General features: G+C 49.4%; 1 protein-coding gene across 1 annotated transcript; it reads left to right on the forward strand.

The window, feature by feature from the left end:
- The first annotated feature begins 2141 nt into the window (after positions 1–2141).
- Positions 2142–14745, forward strand: LOC134135957 (solute carrier family 22 member 13-like). Its single transcript, XM_062567648.1, has 10 exons — positions 2142–2513; positions 7567–7670; positions 8419–8573; positions 9869–10037; positions 10405–10525; positions 11196–11290; positions 11667–11881; positions 13503–13611; positions 13904–14107; positions 14655–14745. The coding sequence occupies exons 1-10, from the start codon at positions 2142–2144 to the stop codon at positions 14743–14745; spliced, it is 1635 nt and encodes a 544-aa protein (XP_062423632.1).
- Positions 14746–21489: the final 6744 nt, after the last annotated feature.

Here is a 21489-nt window from a genome sequence, read left to right on the forward strand (position 1 = left end):
GATCTTATCCAGGGGCATCTCTGAGGTCTTTGCCCTACGTTTTAAGTGAAGCCAAGGCTGCAACAAAATGCATTGAAGGTGGGAGGCAGAACTGAGGCATGCCCAGGTATCACGTTGTCCTGGTGACTCTTTGCTCTAGCGGGACTGTTTGTCTTTGTAAGCAGCAATGTTGTCATCTGTGTCATCCTTGTGTGCCAGCAGTCGTGTGTTGGGCTATGAGGAGGGGCCTGGAGTGAAAGGTCTTGTTTGAGTGTGTGGGTGACAGAACTCTTGGCAGACTGTCAACAGATCTCTTATCAGAAGAATGAAAACTCTTCTGTGACCTGGCATTGAGCTGTTGTGATCATCATGTCTGTAGAGTTGTCATGGTATATGCTGTAATTTGTCAGTTAAACAGATCTGCACAGCTTTTCCCCAGTTGTGGTCAGCCTTTAACAGGAACCTTGGCTGGCAGCTGCCAGCTTGACTGCAAAATTTATTGTCTAGTGTCATGCAAAAGAAAGAGGAGGACTGACTTCTGCTCTACCTGTTTGCAAGCAGAAGGATGTATTTGGCTACCTCTCGCAAAGCCTCCTGAAGAACACCTTTGGAGAAACCCTTCTATCCTCCTCCACGTTCCTCAGCATTTCTTGCCTTCTGATAAGGAAGGAAGATGTTGGAAATACTGGTTATTTTTAATTCTCAGGTAACGTTTCCTGCTCAAGGCCCTTTTGGAAATGTTTTCTTGATGTCTGTCTTCTGTTTCCGTGTTTATTCAAACCCTGTTTATTCAAGCTGTCAGTTTTGTGGGGGTAATTTAGCCAGAGTTCAATTGAATTTTGTTTCAGGGAGGTTTTGGTGTCTGCCCCACAGCCACAGAGGGGATTTTCCTCCTTCAGAGTGAGGGAAAGGAGAAGCATCTCTAGACTTCATGGACTAGCAATGCTAAGGCATGCATCCTTTGGAAGCGGAGAGGGAAGATGCAGTTCCAGGTGTGGTCCTCAGGTCTTTGAATGGAATAAACCCATCAGTGTTTGCTTCAAAGCATGAGACATTGCTCATAAACTCCATATTCTTGCTAAACAAAGTGTTGTCGTATCTTGGCTGGTGATGCTTTCCAAGATGACTCTTTCATTCATTATTCTTTCTAAGGCTCTTGGAGTTAGTTTGCCATTGCTATTGGAATTCAGGCTGGGATCAGAGTGAATGCTCTGCTTCTTGCTTTTCCCTCAGATCTGAGGGTGGAAGAAAGAGCATCTGAGTTGCTTTTGGGCACCTCCAGAGGCTTTCTGGCCTCTTGGAGCCTTACCTGAGATCCCAAAGAAGTGCTAGACTGGTCTGATTTCTGGGATGAGCTGAACAGAGTGGGTCTGAGTCTTATGTTTTTAAAGGTCACTTTAGTGCATGGAAGCATTTGAACTGAGATTTGCAAAACCTTCGAGCAGCATTGGCCTGTGTCAGAGGTATTTCTGCTATCCACAAGACAGTGCCTACATATGTTCTGCAGATCTTTCTGTGTATTGCCCCCCACCAGCCTACAGAGTGCCCCAGAATTTGTGTGAAAGGCAGATGTCCTCTACGTGGCTTGTTTGCATTTTCACAGGGAAGCTGCAAAAGAGGAAGGAAATGGAGTTGCTCTTCTCATGGTATTGTAACCAACTGGCTGGTCACCCTTTCTTGTCTCCTTCTCTGCTCATCTGTTAGCATCACCTCATTTATTCTCCTGGACTTTTTCCAACTCTCTATCCCGCTCCACTGACTTGTCCCCTTTGAACCTTTCTTATTCAAGTAGTGGAGCTGATGGGGGCAGGCAGTTTTTTCAGCACTTCAGCAACTCCAGCAAATACTTTGAAAATGAATCTTTTCCCAAGATGGGGCCACCTGGTCCTGGCAGAGGGGCAATCCAGGTCTTCTGAAACAGGAGTCCTGCTGTACGTTAGTGGGTGGTACAGAGATGATTAATATATTACACAGTGTACTTATGATGGATAAAACATCAAGCATTAAGTCTATCCTAACAAAAAAAAAAAAAAAAAAAAAAAAAAAAAAAAACTATTTGCTGAAGTTGCCTACGTCTGCAGAGCTTATCTTGGGTTTAAATATTAATTCCAGCCCCCAGGAAAGTCTCTCCCAGCACTGTCCTGCTCCAGACAAAGCTGACAATGTCAGGCATTGGGGAACTTCTGAAAGCGGCAGGTGATTTTGGACCATTTCAGAAATGGCTGGTGGTGCTCACCTCCCTTCCCTGCCTCAGTTTGTCTTTCCACCAGTTTGGCCAACTTTTTATGGTCCCATATGTCCCTCATCACTGTGATACCAGCTGGATCCAGGCGGTCAACCCCAACCTGACTGAGGATGAACAGATGAACCTCACCATCCCCCGAGATGCAAACGGGGCGTATGAACAGTGCTCCATGTATTCGCCTGTGGACTGGGACTTTGACTCTATCGTGGCATATGGCCTAAACGCCACACAGAAGTGCAGCGGTGGCTGGGTGTACCCTGCAGACCATGAGGTGACGCTGGTCACTCAGGTTTGTAACATTCTTTAGTTTCTGATGGCTTTGTGCTGTAGTAAATGGTGTTCTGCAGGCTGGGGTGTCCCGAGCTACTGCCAGCCCTGCCTGGGGATGATGATTATCTTGTGCTTTGGCTTTGGTGCACCTGCTGTCCCTGGAAGTGCAGCTAATGACTTCTAATTTTTCCTCAGGCTCTTGAGATGTGTTTCATGGACACATTGGCGAGGCAGGTTCTCAAGAGGCCATCTCAGGCTTCCTGCTGGGAGGTGTGAATTCAACCTGCTTAACCATTGCAATCTCCTCCTCTGTTGGAAACCTCCAGCAAGGGATTCCCACTCCTTCCCTTGGTTTTTGGTGCAGGCCCCAGGTGTCCTCCTTGCTCCTATAAATGTGGTGCCAGCTCTGTCCCCCATGCTCCAACTTGATGTTTACAGTGCCAGGCAGAGAGCAACATCCAGACCACCAGTTCATCTGCACTGGAGTTGAGGTTGTTCTGTATGCAAGAAAACTTCCCATTCAGGCAGGTATCAAGAAATATTCTGGCTTAAAGGATCGTCTCTCTCCCATGGCTGGAATTCACTGCCTTCCTCTGCCCATGCTAAATGACTCAAACATGTCTCCTCTGGAATAGGTCGCTGGCTGGCAAGTGACCTCAACCAGGATGCTCATTTCCTCTTACCCATGGGCATTTTGAGACAGCCCATGGCCTATGCCGTGGAAAGGATTTGTCTCACCATTCCCCTTCTCTGAATCACACCGGTGAGGTTCAGCAATGCAGTGGTGGGGAGTCAGAGGACATCTTCCCCAGAAGATGTTCTGGGAGAAAAACAATTTCTTCTCATGAGGCACCAAGGGCAAAGGGGACCTGACTGTGACTGGAGATGGGGCAGGACATTTGGAGGATCTGGTTTTTAGCACTGATTCTTATTGATAGGAGTCAGAGGAGCATCATTCATGGTGCTTCTCCTCATCTCCTTAGCTGTTGTCTGCCAGGTCCTTTTCTACAGGCTTTGTTCTGGTTGCTGGCCCAGGGCCTTCCCAATGCGAGGCTGGGAAGATGGAGAGGGCAATGCCAAAGGGTAGGGTTTGAGCTCCCGATACCTCTAGCCCCATGGCCAGGAGTTGGGGCTGCAGTGCAGGCAGTTGGGATCACTGACATGAGGGCTGTGCTGAAGTTTTTTGATGCTTCCTGTGGGGCTCCTCTTGCAACAGGAGCTGCCTCACATCTCTTTGTCCCATACCTCCTTGCCTTGGAGAGCATGGTGAGCCCTGGCTCTGCATCCCTCCACATGGCACGTGTCCCCAGCTCTGGCTTTGGCCATGGCTCTTCTCTGCCAGTTTCATAGGCAGTAGGGAGGTCCCAGGACGTAAATCCAGGTCTCTTCCAAGGTGCAAATGGGGGTTGAGGGGTTTTGACCTGAACGTGGACATCATCACAAAGGGAGTTGCTGCATTTTGCTTTGGCAAAGGACACCAGTACCATGTCCTGATGGGTAGCGTGCTATTATAGCCCCTGCAGCCGCTGCAGGAGCAGCCTACTTCAGCTATGGGCAAAACTTCCCTGCGTGTGTAGATCTACAGGGCATGGGTCTCCCCTCTCTGCATGGTGGTAGAAGGTCAAAGAAGATCTGACAGTGGCTTATGCATCACAGGTCTAGGAAGCACTGTGAAGAAGATGGGGATAGAGACCCATGGCTCTATCCACAGATTTGTGCCATCATAGAGTCCCTGCTCTCCTAACGATCCCACAGCTCCCAAAGTGTACAGGGTGCTGTCCTTCGCAGAGCTAGGGAAGCACATGAAGTGTAAGGTGGTGGCTTTGTGTCAGCCCCAACGGCAATGTGGCGCAGAATATGAGGTGCCTTGTGATGAACTTCTCTTTGGCTTGTATTGTTCCAGTCCTCTGGATGGGATCTTGATCCCCTGGGGAAGTGCTTTGGTGTTGATCACAAGGGTGTAGATGCATGAGGATCAAATATCTCAGGGAGTAGCTGATGCTTTTTATTGGAGTAGACAGTGAGAGCTGACCCACAGGAGCGGAGCAGCTGCTGGGACTGCAGTGCATCCTGTGCCCTCGTTGTACTGCATCAGTCCCAGGCTCCTGAACCACTTTCCTCAGCTCAGCCTCTCGCTCCCTCTTCTGGTGCCTGGATGCAACCCCAGAGCCCTGGTCCAAGCCCTCCTCTGGGTGGTCACAGCCTCCCGTCTCTGACAAAGACCTCAAGTGGCGTGACTGCCTTCAGGAGGCTTGGGGAGACGTGCCGGGCTGACACAAGACACGCTGTCCTCATGCTGTCCCTGAGAGCAGCAGAGCTCTGGCACCTTTGCTCTTGCCCTGGGAACAGGGAGGGAGTGCAGGTGGCAACAGGTGGCAAAGTGCATCCCAGAGGATGCCAGCAGGGCGTTGATTGGGCTGACGGAGGATATGCTGATAGAAGTGCACATTCTATCACATCTGATTACAGATTTAGTGCTCACACAGTTTAAACATTAATTTGTCCATTTAAAACATTTTTGTTCATTTAAGCAGTGTGTTCTAGTACAGCCTGACCATAGGAGTCATCACCATGTTTGTGTTTGGAGATATTATAAATGCTCCAGGGGAGTTTGAGCTATTTCAGAAATGGCTGGTAGTGCTGCTCTCCCTCCCAGTCCTTTTGACTCCTTTCCATATGCTTGGCCAAGTGTTCACATTGGTGGATGTGCCTCATTACAGCAACACCTAAGCTGGGGGCTGAAGTGGTGACTTCAACTAAGGGTGTCTCAAAGAGCCATTGCTCCTCACTTTGTGTGGAAATACCAGGTTTGACAAGCGGAGGAGATCGTGCAAAACCACACACTGGGATTACCAGGAACATCAGCAACATCAACAAGCTCCACTGAGCGGTGCTAAATCATACTTTATTTCAGTGCTGTGTCATCTCTGTGTATTTCCTATATATCCTCTTCCCTGGGCATCTCTTCCTATAGATGCTTTTGAGATGCAGGCAGCTACAGAACAGGTCGCCAAAAGAAACTACTTGGCCTGGGAATTAGTGTTTCATATGTTCTTTTCCTCCCAGGAGGGAATATAGTCACTTAAAAAAACAAAAACAAAAACAGGGACGCCAACACCCCTAATGATGGCTGGAACTCAAATAGGTGATACGGGGAGGAGTGAAGATGTTGTCCCAAGAATGGCATCTTCTTTGGCAATATCATTGCATGAAAATCGGACTTTTCCTCTTGAAAGCCAGAGAAGTAAACAGCAAATGTGACCATTTGGCAGAGAAGTACCATGTCAGGATGAAATTCCCCATCCTGACGGGGAAAGCCAAATCTTCTGAACGGCAAGGATAGACAAAGGAGAACCCACTGTCTCTACCAATAGTTGCACTTTTCCTCCAGAATGGACCCTGTCTGGCAGTGGTTTTTCTGGGTCCTCAGAGGTCTTCAGGGCTGAGACAACGTGTCCCATGACCCCTATGGATGAACAAAGGCTCTATTTTGACTGGTATCCCTGAATTCTTAGGACCTCTTGTCTGCTCTCTTCCTTCTTCCTTCCTCCCTTCTCCTTCCCTCCCTTTTTCCCCACTACCAGCTCCAGCCCTTTCTTGTTGGTACCTTCCTCTGATCTACACTGGATGAGAGACTCCAATGTCCATCATTTCCAAGGGCTCTGTGTGGTCTCTGAAATCCATTTAACCACCAGATCAGGAACTTCTCTAGGAGGATCCTCAGTAGCCCTATGCTTCTAGGTGAAATTCCTTGTCTTAAGATGTTGTTGCACCCACACATTCATGGACCAGCTGCACGTCCTTGTGACTACAGCAAGGGCAGACAGAAGTGAGTCCTGGGAGGCCACTCTGTTATCACAGGTTGGCATCAGAGCTCAGCTGCATGAACAGAAGCTCATCATTTGGAGCAGGACAACGGCATCTCCTGCTGTGAGAGCAGCTTGGTGCAAAGATCCCCAAACTGACTGCCAAGTCATACTGGAATTGGGAACTGGGAGAGCCTGGGGCCTGGCTGTGCCCTCCAGCACTTTGGACATGTTTCCTATCCTGCACTGACTTTGCTGCTGCTGGAATGAAAACATAAGGTCAAAGCTAGCTAAAGTCTGCCTGGGCTGGGCTCCAGATGCCGCAGGTACAGCCTGTGTCTCTGCTTAAATGCTCTGAAAATACAATGTCCCACTCTGTGCGGTCACTTAATGTTGCTTATGGACTGCTGAGTCTGAGTCGAAAGAGTGGAGATACAAAATGAGTCCACAGTAAAGAACTGCATTTTTCTACTGTGCCCCAGGCTTTTAAGGGCTATAAAATAACTCGGTCCTTTCCCTCTTACCTTTGCATTTCAGGAGTAAAAGAGAGAAAGGAGGAAAAGTCAGGGAGCAAACGGTATTTGTATTTCTAAGGAAGGTTTGGGGAAAAAAATAATCACTGCCTTTTTTGACACCTCAGCAATAAGGTTTCCAGTGTGTCAGCAGAGAGCAGATTTAAACATGCCTTCTTGGTTCCCTGATCACTGCCTGGGAAAACGCTTTGTGGAGCAGGCCATGTGGGCTGGAGGCTGAATGGCTGGAAGGGTGACCACAGCTACGAGCTTGGGAAACCATCTGAGAGAGGACACCCCTCTCCTGACCAGCTCTTTTCACCGTTCCCTACCTCTCTCAGCACCTGGCCACAAAGATAGGGGCCTGATCCAGACTAGTGCCAGGAAGGGAGCAAGGTGCTGGGACTCTTGTCCTGAAGTCTCGCTTAAAGCAAAACTTCCCAACCAAGAGGCTCTCTCAGAGGAACCTGCTCTGAAGGGGAGTCCTGCAGGTTTTAGCACTCAGGAGAGGGGGCCCCACAGTGAGGAACTGAACAGAGGTCCTGCAGACCCGTCCTACCTCTGGCTTGTGCTGTTAATGCACGTGATGGAGACATGTCCTTGGGGGTGGGCTCTCTGCACCCTGGGTTTGAAGCAAGGGCCTGTGTACCAGTTCTTGGGTATGCACGGGGACAGCAGCGCTGCCCATCCTGATAAAGGAGCTGCCCAGCTGGGGCCTGCTGAGAGCAAAAGCAGCTGTGTTTCCTTCCTCCAGTTTGACCTTGTGTGCGACAGGAAGGACCTGAATGACATCTCCCAGGCCGTTTACATGCTGGGGCTTCTCCTGGGAGCCGTGATCTTTGGGCCATTAAGTGACAGGTGAGGAGACAATAACAACCTGCCCGGAGTTATTGCCCAGCACCCAGGGACAAACCACCTGAGAGTTCAGTCCATGCACTGAATATGGCACCCACTCCATGGGGCTTGATCCCCTTGCCTGATTCAGAGCATCTTGTGACAGATGCCTGTGGATGTCTGAGAGGTAACAGGAGAAGGGGCCAGGTATGACCTTTGGGGGGTCCTTAAGGAATCACAGGTCAAGCCTCTGCAGGTGTCTTGGATACCCAGAGATGTCTCCAGGGGCCCCCGACACCTCCTTCTGGGTGCAGAGTTGGAGCCACGTTCAGCTGAGTCAGCCAGGTGCCCCTTCCTTCCTGTGGCTCTGCTCAGCTCACCATGAGCTCGAGCAAGGTGCTTAGCTCCTATGAGACAGAGCCCCACAGGGGGCTCACAAGGCAGAAGAGGACCGTATGTGTACAGGATTCTTCACATGTGAACCAGGGCTATAGTCCTTTTCAGGTTGATCCTCGCTGACCTCAACGGAGAGGACATGGAGGCTCGTCGGGGTGGCTTACTTTAGCAGCGTCTCCTTTTGCCTTTGCTAAAGGTCGGGAGTGGAGAGGCTGCTCTTTCTGCCTGCTGCTTCCTGGGGTGCTTTTAGGAGCTTTCTTCACCCAGAGGTTGCACTGTGTGTGAGTGATCCCCAAATCAAGAATCCCACTGGTCTCTTCGCCATGCCCATGGGATCTCTCCAGATGCCATCTGTGTCTTCTCTCTTCCTCCACAGAATCGGTCGCCGGCCTGTCATTCTGATGTCCATCCTCATCCAGGGCTTATTTGGTGTTGGAATTGCCTTTGTGCCCGATTTCTATGTATACATGGCCTTTAGATGTGTTGTGGGAGCTTCCGTGTCAGGGATCACCATGACAATATTGGCCTTAGGTGAGTAGGATGTCTTTACTTTGAGGCAAAAAGATGTGGCCTTTCAAGATGCAGTAGAAAAAGGGACATAAAAGCTCATCCTGCATGTATTGCAAAGTTCCCTCCCAAAAGAACAGCTCTGCACTGGGCCTGTTCCTCCTCTCCCAAGAAAGGCAAACTAGGGAAGACAACCCTGCAAAAGCGACAGGAAACTGGATGTAGGGAGACCCCATCTCAGTGAGAAGATAGCCCTAGGCTTCAAACAGGAGCGCCAAGTAGCTGCTAGCAGATGATGGAGTCCTGGAGAGCTGGACTGCAGGGCCAGGACTGGAGCCCCCCTTAGCAGAAACAGAGCTGCCACCCCAGGGGTTGCTGTCAGCCCTTGGCTGGGATATACATGACTGGTTTCTGGGTGCAGGGCTTGCAGTCAGCAGATCCCCTATTTTGTGAGGCTATTTCAAATGCTGTCTGGGTTAAGACAAATGAAACCCAGCTGCAACATTGCTGCTCATAGTTCACTGCTGTTGTGTCGCTCTGGTCCTTTCCCCTGGCAAGTCTCAAGGACTCTTTCAGCTGAAGTATGCAGCAACGAGAAGATTTTGTACCTTTTTAATGAATGGGTACTTTATGACACTGAAGTATCTTGTAAAATGGGACTTGGAGATTTATGGGCAAACTTCCAAAAGGCTTGACCTCAGGCTTTGTGGAGAGACAACACCAGGTACCCCCAGAATCCCTCACTGAATATGCAATGGCTGAGGCCTCCCAAGGGACAAGTCATTTTTAACATGAGCAGGACAGTCACTGTGATACATCTCAGTGGCTTCTGGAGTGGGTTTATTCAGGGAGTGATGCAAAAGGATGGGAACAGGTCTGTCTTTGAACTGCTCTTGGCACTTCTGCCTCCCCAGCGCAGAGTGAGAGTCACTGAGAGTCTCTCTCCCATGCCAATGCTCAGGTGGGGGCAATGTGAGCACCCAGGGCTCTAGCTCAGGTGATCAATGTAGGGAGAGAGCCCTATGGCTCTGGGACAGAACTGACTTGAGCCTTAGCAAGGGACTTTGTGAACACTGGTAGCAGAGATGTGAGGTCCTTGCTAGTGTGTATAACCCTATGTTGGTTGACAGGACAGATCAAGTCTCCAGAGAGGTGCAGCAGCTCACAAAATGCTGATGATTCAGATGTGTTTCTGACACTAGAACTCTGACAGCTGATTTCTTCTCCTCACCTACTAGAGAGCTTTTTCCGACGGAAGCATACTGTTTGGATCAGGGAAACCATTTCCAGTGTTGGCCCTAAATCTTTGTTTTTTTCAGCTACAGAATGGGTTGGTGTCTCCTACCGGCCCCATGCAGTGCTCACTTCTCACTGCTGTTTTGCCATTGGACAGATGCTTTTGGCTGGCTTGAGTTATGCTATTCGCAACTGGAGGCTCTTAGAAATTGCAGGATCTGTTCCTATATTTGCCCTTTTCTTCTATTTCTGGTAAGTGAGAGGAGATCAGAGAGCTCCTTGCAGACATGACAGCAGTGGGTGTGAGAGGTGGCAGCCAGGAGGCTCAGAACCATTTTGGGTCTGTCCCATTACAGCATAGCTACTGGAGGGGCTTCTGGTGAGCTCAGTTCACCTCCCTGGGATGCTGACCACTGAGATCAGAAGCTACATCAGTTAATGCACTTGGGTGTGAATTTTATGGCCTCAAGTTAGGCCTAGAAAGCTTGGGCTGAAGAGGTATTTAGACGTCTCAGTCACAAATGATGCTTGTTGCTTAATGGAAGTGGTCACAGGGAGATGGGCTATGAGGAACCTCAGTAGGCTGTGTTGTCATCTCCTGATTTCACATCCTTGGCAGGGTCCTACCAGAGTCGGCTCGGTGGCTGGTGACAAAAGGGAGAGTAGAAAAAGCTAAGAAGGTCCTTCAGAAGGCGGCATCCATCAACAAACGCACCATCCCATTAGGGCTCCTCGAGCAGGTACCAACAGCAGCATGGGGAACTGCTTGTTCTCCTGAGAGATTTGCACCTTCAGTTGGTTTCCCAAATGCACTATGCACTGCTGGGTCAGTAAAGGTCCAGTTAAGATGGGGTTCATGACCCAGAACAGGTCTGTAGCAGCTCCTGGAGCTGAGGTCATTTGGCAATCATTTTTACATGTGTCTTGGGGATTATTTGGGGAGGGATTGTGGGTAACTCCAGCTTCAGCTGAACAAGACCAGAGAAGAGGCTTGCAGTAGTCCCAAGGTCTCTGTCGTCCGCCGTAAGGTATACAGAGGACCCACATGTTTCCCTGGCTTTTCAGCAATGAAGACTGCACCAGTTTTGAGGAGGAGCAGGAACTGTCTCTTGAGACTCTGATTTACTATGAATCAATGCCTAAATGGGGTTTTCTTCCCTGCCACCCTAAAGCCCCTAGACTGAGAAAGTTGTCCTGAGGAAACTCTACACCAGACTCTTGCTCTGAGCATCTAGACTGCATAGTCATGGGAAGCTGGCCCCACTGGGCTGCCATCCACCTCAGAACAGTTTGGGGGTCTCAAGCCCATCCTGCTGAAGCTGGGTGAGTCTTTCTCTGATGTCAGCAAGAAAGGGAATTGGATATGAATTTCCTTTCTTTGGTCTGACTGTGGTTTTCTGAATTTTGAAGCTGAAGCCTGAGGCACAGACCAAGCATGGAAGTACTGTGGATCTCTTCCGGAAGAATCACCTCCGCAAGGTGACATTAATCATGCTGTGCACCTGGTAAGACATCTTCTGGTCCTCCCTTTTCCGACTGCTAGGCAAAATGAAGAGGGGATTGGGGACTGATGAGAACTGTGAACTCACTCAGTGCTTCTGGGCTCATCTGCATGTATGTGTCTGCTTCTGCCACCTTTCTGCCACCCAGGCTGGACCAAATCCACCATCTGTGGGTCTGGGGAGAAGCTGTCTCTTCAGGGTGCTGTAGGGTTTGTGAGGAAGGTTAGTGTAGTTCCAGCTTTGGGTATTCCCTGCTCTTGAGGTGATTTTGTGTCCCCATGCAAATTCTGGGCATGATCAAAATGTCATCAGGAGAGATCAGTATTGCATTCGCTCATGGACAATATGTATGCTTAATGCCACTCTGCTTGGCTCTCAGGTTTGCAAACAGCCTTGTCTACTATGGGCTCAGTCTGAACGTGACGAACTTTGGATTGGACATCTACCTGACGCAACTTGCCTTTGGAGCAGTGGAAATCCCAGCTCGTGCTTCTTGTATCTTGTTGCTGCAGTGGTTTGGCAGGAAGAAATCTCAGGGTGTTCTCCTGCTGCTGAGTGGTCTGGTGTGTCTGATCATCACTGGCATCCCTGAAGGTGAACAACCTCTTCCCATTCCTGGAGCATAACCTCTGGGGAAGAGGGCTGCAGCACCCTGGCTCTTTCCTTCCCGGTCCAGTTCCTGTCCTCCCAGCCTACATGGTTGCAGTCCCACAATCTCCCTCTGGGTTTGAGATGCCTCTAGAGCCCTGGTCTCAAGGAGATGCACTCCTAATGGGCTGGATTCTTTTCAGCATGACTTTCTTCTCATTCAGAGCTGTGCCTGGCCCCTCAGGCCTCCCTATGCTTGGTAGGCAGGGCCCATTACACACCATCAGCTCCTCTCAGGAAGATGCGGAAGACAAGGCGTTTAAAAGGCTAGTAAGTTTCCCTTATTTTAAGCGAGCAAGAAAAAGAAATGACCCTTTTTCTGTTTCTCCCTATTCTTCGCTTGCACTCCATATCCTTGTCCCTACTGCTGTGCAAAGTGAGGGTCAAGGAAAGGGAAGAAAATCAAGATGCTTTTGGGGGTCACTGGCACCGTATTTCCAGCTGAAGACCTCCCAAAGAACTGGAGTGGCTGAGTGATTCACTCCAGTTTCAGGCTTTCAAAGAACCAGGGGCCTTGCTGCAGAGCCAGTGACTGGAAGTGACCACCAGTAAGCTGCCCATCTCAACATAGGTGGTCTAGGAAATCTAGGTTCTCCTTGCTAGTTGCCCGGAAGATATTTTTTTCAGAAAGGATGCATTGGGAATAATTTCTGATAGCTTAGGTGGCAGATTTGCTTTGAAAATCACAGCATCACAGAATAGCTGAGGTTGGAAGGGACCTCTGGAGAGCATCTAGTCCCACCCCCCAGCTCAAGCAGGGTCAGATCCATTGGAGTTGACTGTCTGGCTCTCGTATTCCTAGAAATCTCTCTGCAAAGGCTGACAACCTAGTCTGAACCTGCTCCAGCTCTAGGTATGCCAGGTCTGTGGTCATGTCACCACAGAAGCGCGATTCCTCCTGCTCTGTCTGCTTTCTGGAGAGGGGAGGACGTAGCTCATCTCACACCACTCTGCTGTAGGCAGCTGGGATTCCTCATCCCATTGAAGCACCCTTCTGTTGCTTGCTGGAGATCACTGGGGAAGCCTTAGGGATGGAGTTTCTGCTGTGATGAGGGAGTCTGTCAACGTGCTGCCCTGTGATACGAGGCAGCCTCTCCCTCTCTATGTGATTCCCAGTTGTATCTCCTGACTTCATTGCCGAAGAGGCTGCCTTGCTGCTAGCTCTCTGGACTGCTTCCTTCCCAGCAGTCCTATGGGTGCAGTGATGGCCCATGCCAGTTTTTCCCCTTGTGGGGACCTACCCCCTCCCCCCCCCGCACCAGCCAACTCTTCCCTTGCCATCTATAGTGAGAGAGGAGAGGGAAGAGCCTGCAAGACATTGGACCACCCACTGGAAAAGGGTTTCCCTCTGGGCAAGCTGATGTATGGGGTGGTGAGATGAATGCAAAGTAGCCTGAAGGTAGTCCTCAGACTGGAGCTGTTCTTTGGTCCATGTGCAGGCTCTGTTTAGTGGTGTTGTCTCCCTGTGTGCTTTGTGGTTGTGGCTGAATATCCCATTGCAACCCGCATCTGAGGTCTGAGTGGTGCTGGGAGCCCATGTGACAGCGACCACCTCTTCTCCCCTCAGATCTGGCTGTGGTGATCACTGTCCTGGCTGTCATTGGGAAGTTTGCCAGCTCAGCCTCCTTCTCCACCTCCTACGTTTACACAGCAGAGCTGTTCCCCACTGTTGTCAGGTGAGATTTCTCCCCGTTACCCCGTTACTCTCCGCAGGGCTGGATGTGACCCTGAACTCAGCAGTGGGAGGATGGACGTGGTGCTCCTTGAACCAGATGCTGGCTGTGGTATGTGGCCCAGTGTGCTACACCTAGTACTAACAGAGCCCTTCGTGCCCCACTGGCTGGAGTACCATCAGGGCAATATGAGGGAGGTCATGGGTGGTTGAACCACCTCAGCTCTAGTGACAGACAGATCTGGGGGGCTAAGGCCTGGCCTAAGCCTCCCTCCACTCCCACTCCTTCCCTGCAGGCAGACTGGTCTGGGGCTGTGCTCGATGTCAGCACGAGTGGCGGGGATCATCGCCCCACTGATCTACCTCCTCGAACACTACCACCGGGCTGTGCCCATGGCCATCTTCGGGAGTGCCCCTGTGGTGGGAGGGCTGCTGTGCTTCCTGCTGCCTGAGACCCGTGGCACAGAGCTGGCAGATGACACGACAGTGGCTGCTTCCCAGCACAGGTGGGTCCCCCAATGGCCCCGGCACTCCTACAGGTGACAGCCCGCTTCCTTCCCTGGAGCAATGCTCCTCTGGGACCATGCACAAGGGTTCCAAGTAAATGTGATTCTCTAAGAAGCATGCTGATGGGAATCTCTTCTGCAGTAGTTACTCGGGCCATTTACCTCTGTAACCAAGCCCAAAGGGGTATCCCAGACCCACACCTGTCAATGCTTCCTTCACGCCCATGAAATGGAGGGACTCCAGGAGGGGCCTGCACTTCTCGTCTCCCCCACCCTCCCCAGGGAAAGGCCAATACTGCACAGCCGTGCCCTCCAGCCTTAGACATCACTCACCGCCCTGCTCCTCGCTCCCCACAAAATGTGGTTGAATTGCAGCCCAATGCTTTCAGAAGGGTGTCTGCAGCCACACAAGGAGTGAGTGATAAATGGGAAGGAAGTTGCTTGAAGGCTACGTGCCCTCTCCCAGGCTCATTGGAGAAGGCTCCTGTCAAGTCACAATGAGTCTTTGCTTTTTAACTGTTTTCCCTTTCATTAGGTCCAGTGAAAATACTAACAGCAGCTCTGAAAATGGATACGTGAAAGTAAAAGGCGGTGGCCAAGACAAAGGGAACACAGAGACCACGTACTTCTAGCTGGTCCTGCAAGCAGCTGTAATCCGCAGAGCACTGTACTGACACTGAGGTTGATCAGGATCTCTCTTTTCAGTACACCAGTCAAGAAATTACTATCAATTTTTATTTTTACCTTTCTGTTTTTGCCTTCTTGTATTTCCTTCTATGGTTTGCCTTTGGGCATTGCATACTGTCTCTAGTGTTGACCAGTGCTCTGCTTGGAGAAAATCTGAAGCTGTTAATTTAAGAAAAAAGAAAAAAGAAACATGGATGAAACATTATCCCCTCCTCTTTCCTCTTCTGTCTCCAGCAACATTTGTCCAGTTGAGTCACCTGTTGCAGCACAGAATGGACTTGCAAAGGAGTACTGCACCCACCAAACAGAAAGGCAGAGCAGACGCAGCACAGAAAATAATCTCACGCTTGCAAAAGGAGTCATTTCGCTGATCTGTACAGCATGGCCTTCTCACCCTGTCTTTAAAATACTCTTAAAAAAAAATCTTAGATGCACAGTTAAGAAAGGTAGTTAAGTGCTGGAAGAAACAACAAGCAGTGAGCAAGAATGTGCAGCAGACATCAGGATTTTCCTCCTGGCGCTAGCTGTTTTGAATGAAAGCCTATGGTGATGATTGGTGCATGGAAGGTTGTGCCATCAGACTGTGGTGAAAGACGAGTGTCTGTTCCAGGAAACCAAGCGGCGTTGCGGCATTTGATCTCTTAGAAAAAAATGCAAGTCTTTCTGGGAATGAACAGTGAACAAGTCAATCTGCTGTGCTGTGTTCTGTTCTGTTCTGTTCTGTTCCATGTTCTCTTCTATTCTATTCTTCATGCTGTATCCATCACTGTGTTTAAATAGTTTACAACCACTTATGTCTTTTACTATGAAGAAAAAGTAAGTTCATTTTCCTATACTTACCTCCCCACATCTTCTGCCCCTCAGGATGACTTTCTTTTACCATCAGTTTAGCATAGTGAAGCCCAGAAGTTTTATAGTGGTGGTGGTGCCACTTGACTGTGTACAGCTCTCAGGCTTTTTGCAAGTAGTGCTGAAAACCTTTTAAAGGAGACTTTGTTTCTCTCTGCTGTCATGCTCACTTTTTCTGTGGGTCAAAGGATCCTACAGATACATAGTTTGGTGAAGACAGTGTTCTAGATAAAATCAGTTATATGTGACAATGCCCTGCTAGGAGGGGCTGCCTATACTGCCATCTTCTTTCAATCTCTGATTTTAAAGGGGTCTGTTAAATGTTAGCTATGGTGTTCCTAACTGATGGGTCTGAGTGTGGAGGTGCTTGGTCCACTGCTGGTGGATACTGCTGTCACTTGGCTGGTAGAGTCAGTCTGCTGCTGGTATCAGAGGGCTGGTGGCAGTCTTAATCAGGGTCTTTATAAAAAAAGAAGGGGTTGAGGGGAAAGACTGGGCTGAGGGAAGGTTTAGCTCAGCTGGTTAGACCATGATGCTGCTAATGCCAAGGTCATGGATTCAATCCCCATATGGGGCTATGCTGAGGGTTGGACTAGATGATCTCCAGAGGTCCCTTCCAACCTTACCATTCGATGATTCTAAGAGCCTGGAGAAAAATATGCAGTTACTGAGCAGGCTGCAGCTTCTTTTTGGAAATCTGCTCTGAAACTCTAATTAAGTTTATTTCATAAGTAAATAAAGATGTTTGGGCACATCTGATCTATTTCTGCTTCCATTTCATTCATGTTTCTAGTAGATAGCAGATTCATTTTATCTGCTCTTCTCTAGACCACCCCACCTGGTTGTTTTGACAGCAACAGAGTGGTACCTTTTTTGGCTGAAGGACACCTGAATACTCTGACTCAGAATATTTTGCCCAGTAGGAATGAGAGGATGTCCAATGGTTTTGCTGTGCATAAGAAATTCATCGTTCGGAGAGCTTTAATGTCATTATTTTCTGGTCTACATGTGATTTTGCACTGTAATAAATAAAATTCATAGTGCAGAGATGAGCTGAATGTGGTGGAATAGCATGTGTGAGTGCAAATACACTGCTGCATGTGTGTAACAGGATGTTATGGGCTCTCACTGAGACAAGTATATGGGGAAAGGGGAGAAAGTGCCCCAGGTGACTTTATGGCATAAGTATGGGAAAGAAGATCATGGAATCATAGAATCAGTAAGGTTGGAAGGGACCTCTGGAGATCGTCTAGTCCAACACCCCTGCTCAAGTAGGGTCACCTACAGCATGTTAGACAGGGCTGCATCCAGGCAGGCCTTGAAGATCTCCAGAGAAGGAGACTCCACAACCTCTCTGGGCAACCTGTGCCAGTGCTCCATCACTCTCACAGGGAGGAAATTCCCCCTCACGGTCAGGCGGAACTTCCTGTGCTTCAATTTCTGCCCATTGCCTCTTGTCCAGTCCCATGGGACAGCTGAAAAGAGTTTGTCCCCGTCCCCTTGACACTCTCCCTTGAGGTACTTGTACACTTTGATAAGATCCCCCCTCAGTCTTCTCTTCCCCAGGCTGAAGAGGCCCAGCTCTCGCAGACATTCCTCATAGGGCAGATGCTCCAGCCCTCTGATGATCCTCGTAGCAGGACGCTGGACTCTCTCCAGTAGCTCCATGTCTCTCTTGTCCTGGGGAGCCCAGAAGTGGACACAGGACTCAAAATGGGGCCTCCCCAGGGCTGAGTAGAGGGGCAGGATCACCTGTTCACAACACTCTTCCTAATGCACTCCAGAAGACCATTGGCCTTCTTGGCCACAAGGGCACATTGCTGGCTCACGGTCACCTTGTCATCCACCAGCACTCCCAGGTCCTTCTCTGCAGAGCTGCTCTCCAGCAGGTCAGCCCCCAGCATGTACTGGTGTCTAGGGTTATTTCTTCCTAGGTGCAGGACTCTGCGCTTGCCCTTGTTGAACCTCAGGAGGTTCCTCTCTGCCCAGCTCTCCAGCCTGTCCAGGTCTCTCTGAAAGGATGCCCCCATTGCCAAGGAGAGAGAAAGAGTGGGGTTAACAAGGCTAAGTGGAGAGTGAGGATCAAATGGAGATAGCAAGGATTAGCTTGAATAGCAGACGCAAGGTCTGAAGAGAGGGCTTATCAAAAGGCCAAAGCAGGGCTAGTTCTGGGAATGTGTTGAGGGTAGTAGTGGTGAGCAATTGCCAGGGTGATTTCAGTCACCACGGGTGACTGAAGGGTTTGCTGAGGCACTCTGATTAATGTCCAAGCCTTCATCAGGCCATCATCCTTCACCAGGCATGGGAGTGAGGCCCTGCTCTTGTGCACATACCCTCACTTACACTAGAGTGCTCAACCTTAGCTGCACCCAAAATCTTTGTGGTTAAAAGATAGCCAAATTATATAAAAAGATAAATTAGCAGCTTATAAAAACTGGGTAATTCATAGGCCAGCCCTCCACACACAGATTCCTGACAAGACATTGGCTAAAAAGAAGTGGATTTTTCAGTCAATGCATTGGGAAGGTCCTTTAGGGTGAAAATTCTGGATCCCTACCCAAAACATCTGGAGATCTATACTGCAAACAACACCAGCTTCTTCCTTTCTTATTTTCTTCCTTTAAAGAGATAAGGAGCATTGAGTTACTGTGAACTCAGGCTCTCCAGGTCCTGGCTTGGGGAAAGAGGGCAGTAAGGTGACAAATAGGCACCCCGTTGTCTCCTCTGAGCCGCTGAGTCCTACGCTTCTCAACACCAGCACTCGGAGGACCACGGAGGTCCTCGGGGCACGCAGGCAGAAGGAAAAACAAGCCCATACCAACACCGGCTGCTCTCTGCATCCTAAGGGTTTCCAGTATGTCCCTATCCACCCCTGGGCAACATGAGAATCTAGATCCCAGCCTGCTCTGCCCAAGCCAAGAAGCCCTAGGGCCGCTGCGAGTGCTTCGTAGCGGACAAGAGGAGAAGGTGCCAGAGCTGCTGCACACACGTGCACGCCCCAACTCGGCCAAACCCAGCCGCTGCCGACTCCCCCGACAGCAGACACCTCTCACTTCCTCGTCCTCAGAGAGCTGCTGCTCAGCACTCAGGGCTGCTCTTGCTCCTGAGCCGCCTCCTCCTCCTCCTCTCCCTTCCCTTCACGCTCACTAGCGGTGGCGTTGTGACCAGCTGGCAGCACCCACCGGGACCTCCCCAGTAGTCACCTACAGGCTAAAGAAACAAGGGCAGTAGAAAAACAACATGCACAACTCAGGAAGCTCCCACAGCTGCCTGTAGAGAACATAGAGAAACACAGACTCTTCATCAGAAGTCTTGGAAATTAAAAAGCCCCAAACGAACCCAGTCGTTCCGGCTTAACGCTCTGTTTCTGCATTGTTTGTGGCTGACGGAAAACAAACACGTTTCCATCCGCGTGTTAAATTACAGGCTTACAATTTCCGTGTAGAAAACATTTCGGAGCCAAGAGCAATTACAAAGGCCAACTGTGAAACAGTAGGAAAAAAAAATAATCAACACCATTTATTATTCACATATTGCATTACAAGTGTCTCTTATCAAACACAAAATATAATTTATATTATTCATGTAGAAATTCAAAGGAAACACCACATAGAAACAACACCTAAACGTGAGTTACATGGTTGCAGTGACATCCTGATCAAATGTCGAGGCCTGGATCGAAGAGAAGGCAGACAACCCAAGCGAGTAGTGCAGCAGGGACAGTTCGGAGCTCGCTTGCCTAGTATACCGCTCTACCGGCGATTCTTTATTGCTGTAAAACACAACAGGGATGGTTCCACGTGTACCAGTGTGCAATGGACTTGGGAATGCATCAGGGAGGATTTGCACAGCCAGGCATCACAGACCGGGTTTCAAGGACAATTTGAAGTGCGTATTTTCCAAACGCTGAGTGACGCAGAATTCATCACCTTCTGACCATCGATAGTTTGTGGATCATCTGAAAGATCCATTTCCAAACAGAAATGCATCATTCTTCTGCTTTAAGAAAATGACTAGACTTAGTCTAGATCTTTATCAAATTCTTTTTTATTCATTTCTCACTCTCTGAACATCTGTAGTTACCCTTAACTAATCTATTTCATGCCCATGAAGTGAGAAACCCATTCAGACAAAGTTTCCAGACCTACATTGCTGGAGAAAGGAGATGAAAGAAGAGATAATTGTGTATCCATTCTGGTTTCTGACTTCTTTCTTTTTGCCTTAAATTGTCAGCTTCAGATTTTCTCCAGCTGGGGAAGTCTCTTCAATCTAAAATCCTAAGATGCACAAAGGTAAAACGTAGCAGGAGTTATAGGACTCCTGGTGCACTGATGGTCCTCAGTGTCAGCACAGCACTCAGTTGTCTTTGATTATGGCTGCTTGCAGGACCAGCTAGAAGTACGTGGTCTCTGTGTTCCCTTTGTCTTGGCCACCGCCTTTTACTTTCACGTATCCATTTTCAGAGCTGCTGTTGGTATTTTCACTGGACCTAATGAAAGGGAAAACAGTTAAAAAGCAAAGACTCATTGTGACTTGACAGGAGCCTTCTCCAATGAGCCTGGGAGAGGGCACGTAGCCTTCAAGCAACTTCCTTCCCATTTATCACTCACTCCTTGTGTGGCTGCAGACACCCTTCTGAAAGCATTGGGCTGCAATTCAACCACATTTTGTGGGGAGCGAGGAGCAGGGCGGTGGGTGATGTCTAAGGCTGGAGGGCACGGCTGTGCAGTATTGGCCTTTCCCTGGGGAGGGTGGGGGAGACGAGAAGTGCGGGCCCCTCCTGGAGTCCCTCCATTTCATGGGCGTGAAGGAAGCATTGACAGGTGTGGGTCTGAGATACCCCTTTGGGCTTGGTTACAGAGGTAAATGGCCCGAGTAACTACTGCAGAAGAGATTCCCATCAGCATGCTTCTTAGAGAATCACATTTACTTGGAACCCTTGTGCATGGTCCCAGAGGAGCATTGCTCCAGGGAAGGAAGCGGGCTGTCACCTGTAGGAGTGCCGGGGCCATTGGGGGACCCACCTGTGCTGGGAGGTGGCTGCCATTGTGCTGCCTGCCAGCTCTGTGCCATTGGTCCCGAAAATATGTCCTCAATAAATCTCTGCCAGGCCACACCGCTGGTCTCAGTGGCATGGACTCATTGGCTGGAGAGGATGGCTGTTTGAGTGGCCCCTCCCAGCCTTTTCTGCAGAGTATATCCTTGATGGAGGCTCAGTCCTAGTCCACAGACAAGTGCATGGAGCCCTGCTCGTATGCCCCACTCGCACACTGAGGAGGTCCAGCCACTTCTTGTCAGACCAATTGGAGCCAGCTGCTCAAATCCAGCTGGTATTACAGTAATGGGGCAAATCCATAATTGTGAATAGCTGACCAGTCATTGGGAAAAGATTAAAAAGTCGTGGTGGAGGGGAGCAGCACTACCAGTCATTTCTGAAATAGCTCAAACTCCCCTGGAGCACTTATCTCCAGACTGAGACATTGTGATGGCTTCTATGGTCAGGCTGTACTAGAACATGTTGCTTATATAGAGTAATATTAATGTTTAAACTGCCTGAACACCGAACTCCTGATCAAATGTGATAAAATAAGCTCTTCTATAAACATATTGCCCAACTAGAATGATAAACCTGTGTTTCCCTGTGTCTCAACTGTGTGAGCACTAAATCTGTAATCAGATGTGATAGAATGTGCACTTCTATCAGCATATCCTCCGTCAGCCCAATCAACGCCCTGCTGGCATCCTCTGGGATGCACTTTGCCACCTGTAACTCCCTCCCTGTTCCCAGGGCAAGAGCAAAGGTGCCAGAGCTCTGCTGCTCTCAGGGACAGCATGAGGAC

This window comes from Rhea pennata, chromosome 2 (assembly GCF_028389875.1).
Source record: "Rhea pennata isolate bPtePen1 chromosome 2, bPtePen1.pri, whole genome shotgun sequence".
Lineage (NCBI taxonomy): Eukaryota > Metazoa > Chordata > Aves > Rheiformes > Rheidae > Rhea > Rhea pennata.

Coding starts and splice junctions, on each gene's coding strand:
- LOC134135957 (XM_062567648.1), top strand. CDS start 2,142: ATGTCAGGCATTGGGGAACTTCTGAAAGCGGCAGGTGATTTTGGACCA. Junction 2,514..7,566: donor AGGTGACGCTGGTCACTCAG/GTTTGTAACATT, acceptor TCCTTCCTCCAG/TTTGACCTTGTGTGCGACAG. Junction 8,574..9,868: donor CATGACAATATTGGCCTTAG/GTGAGTAGGATG, acceptor TGTTTTTTTCAG/CTACAGAATGGGTTGGTGTC.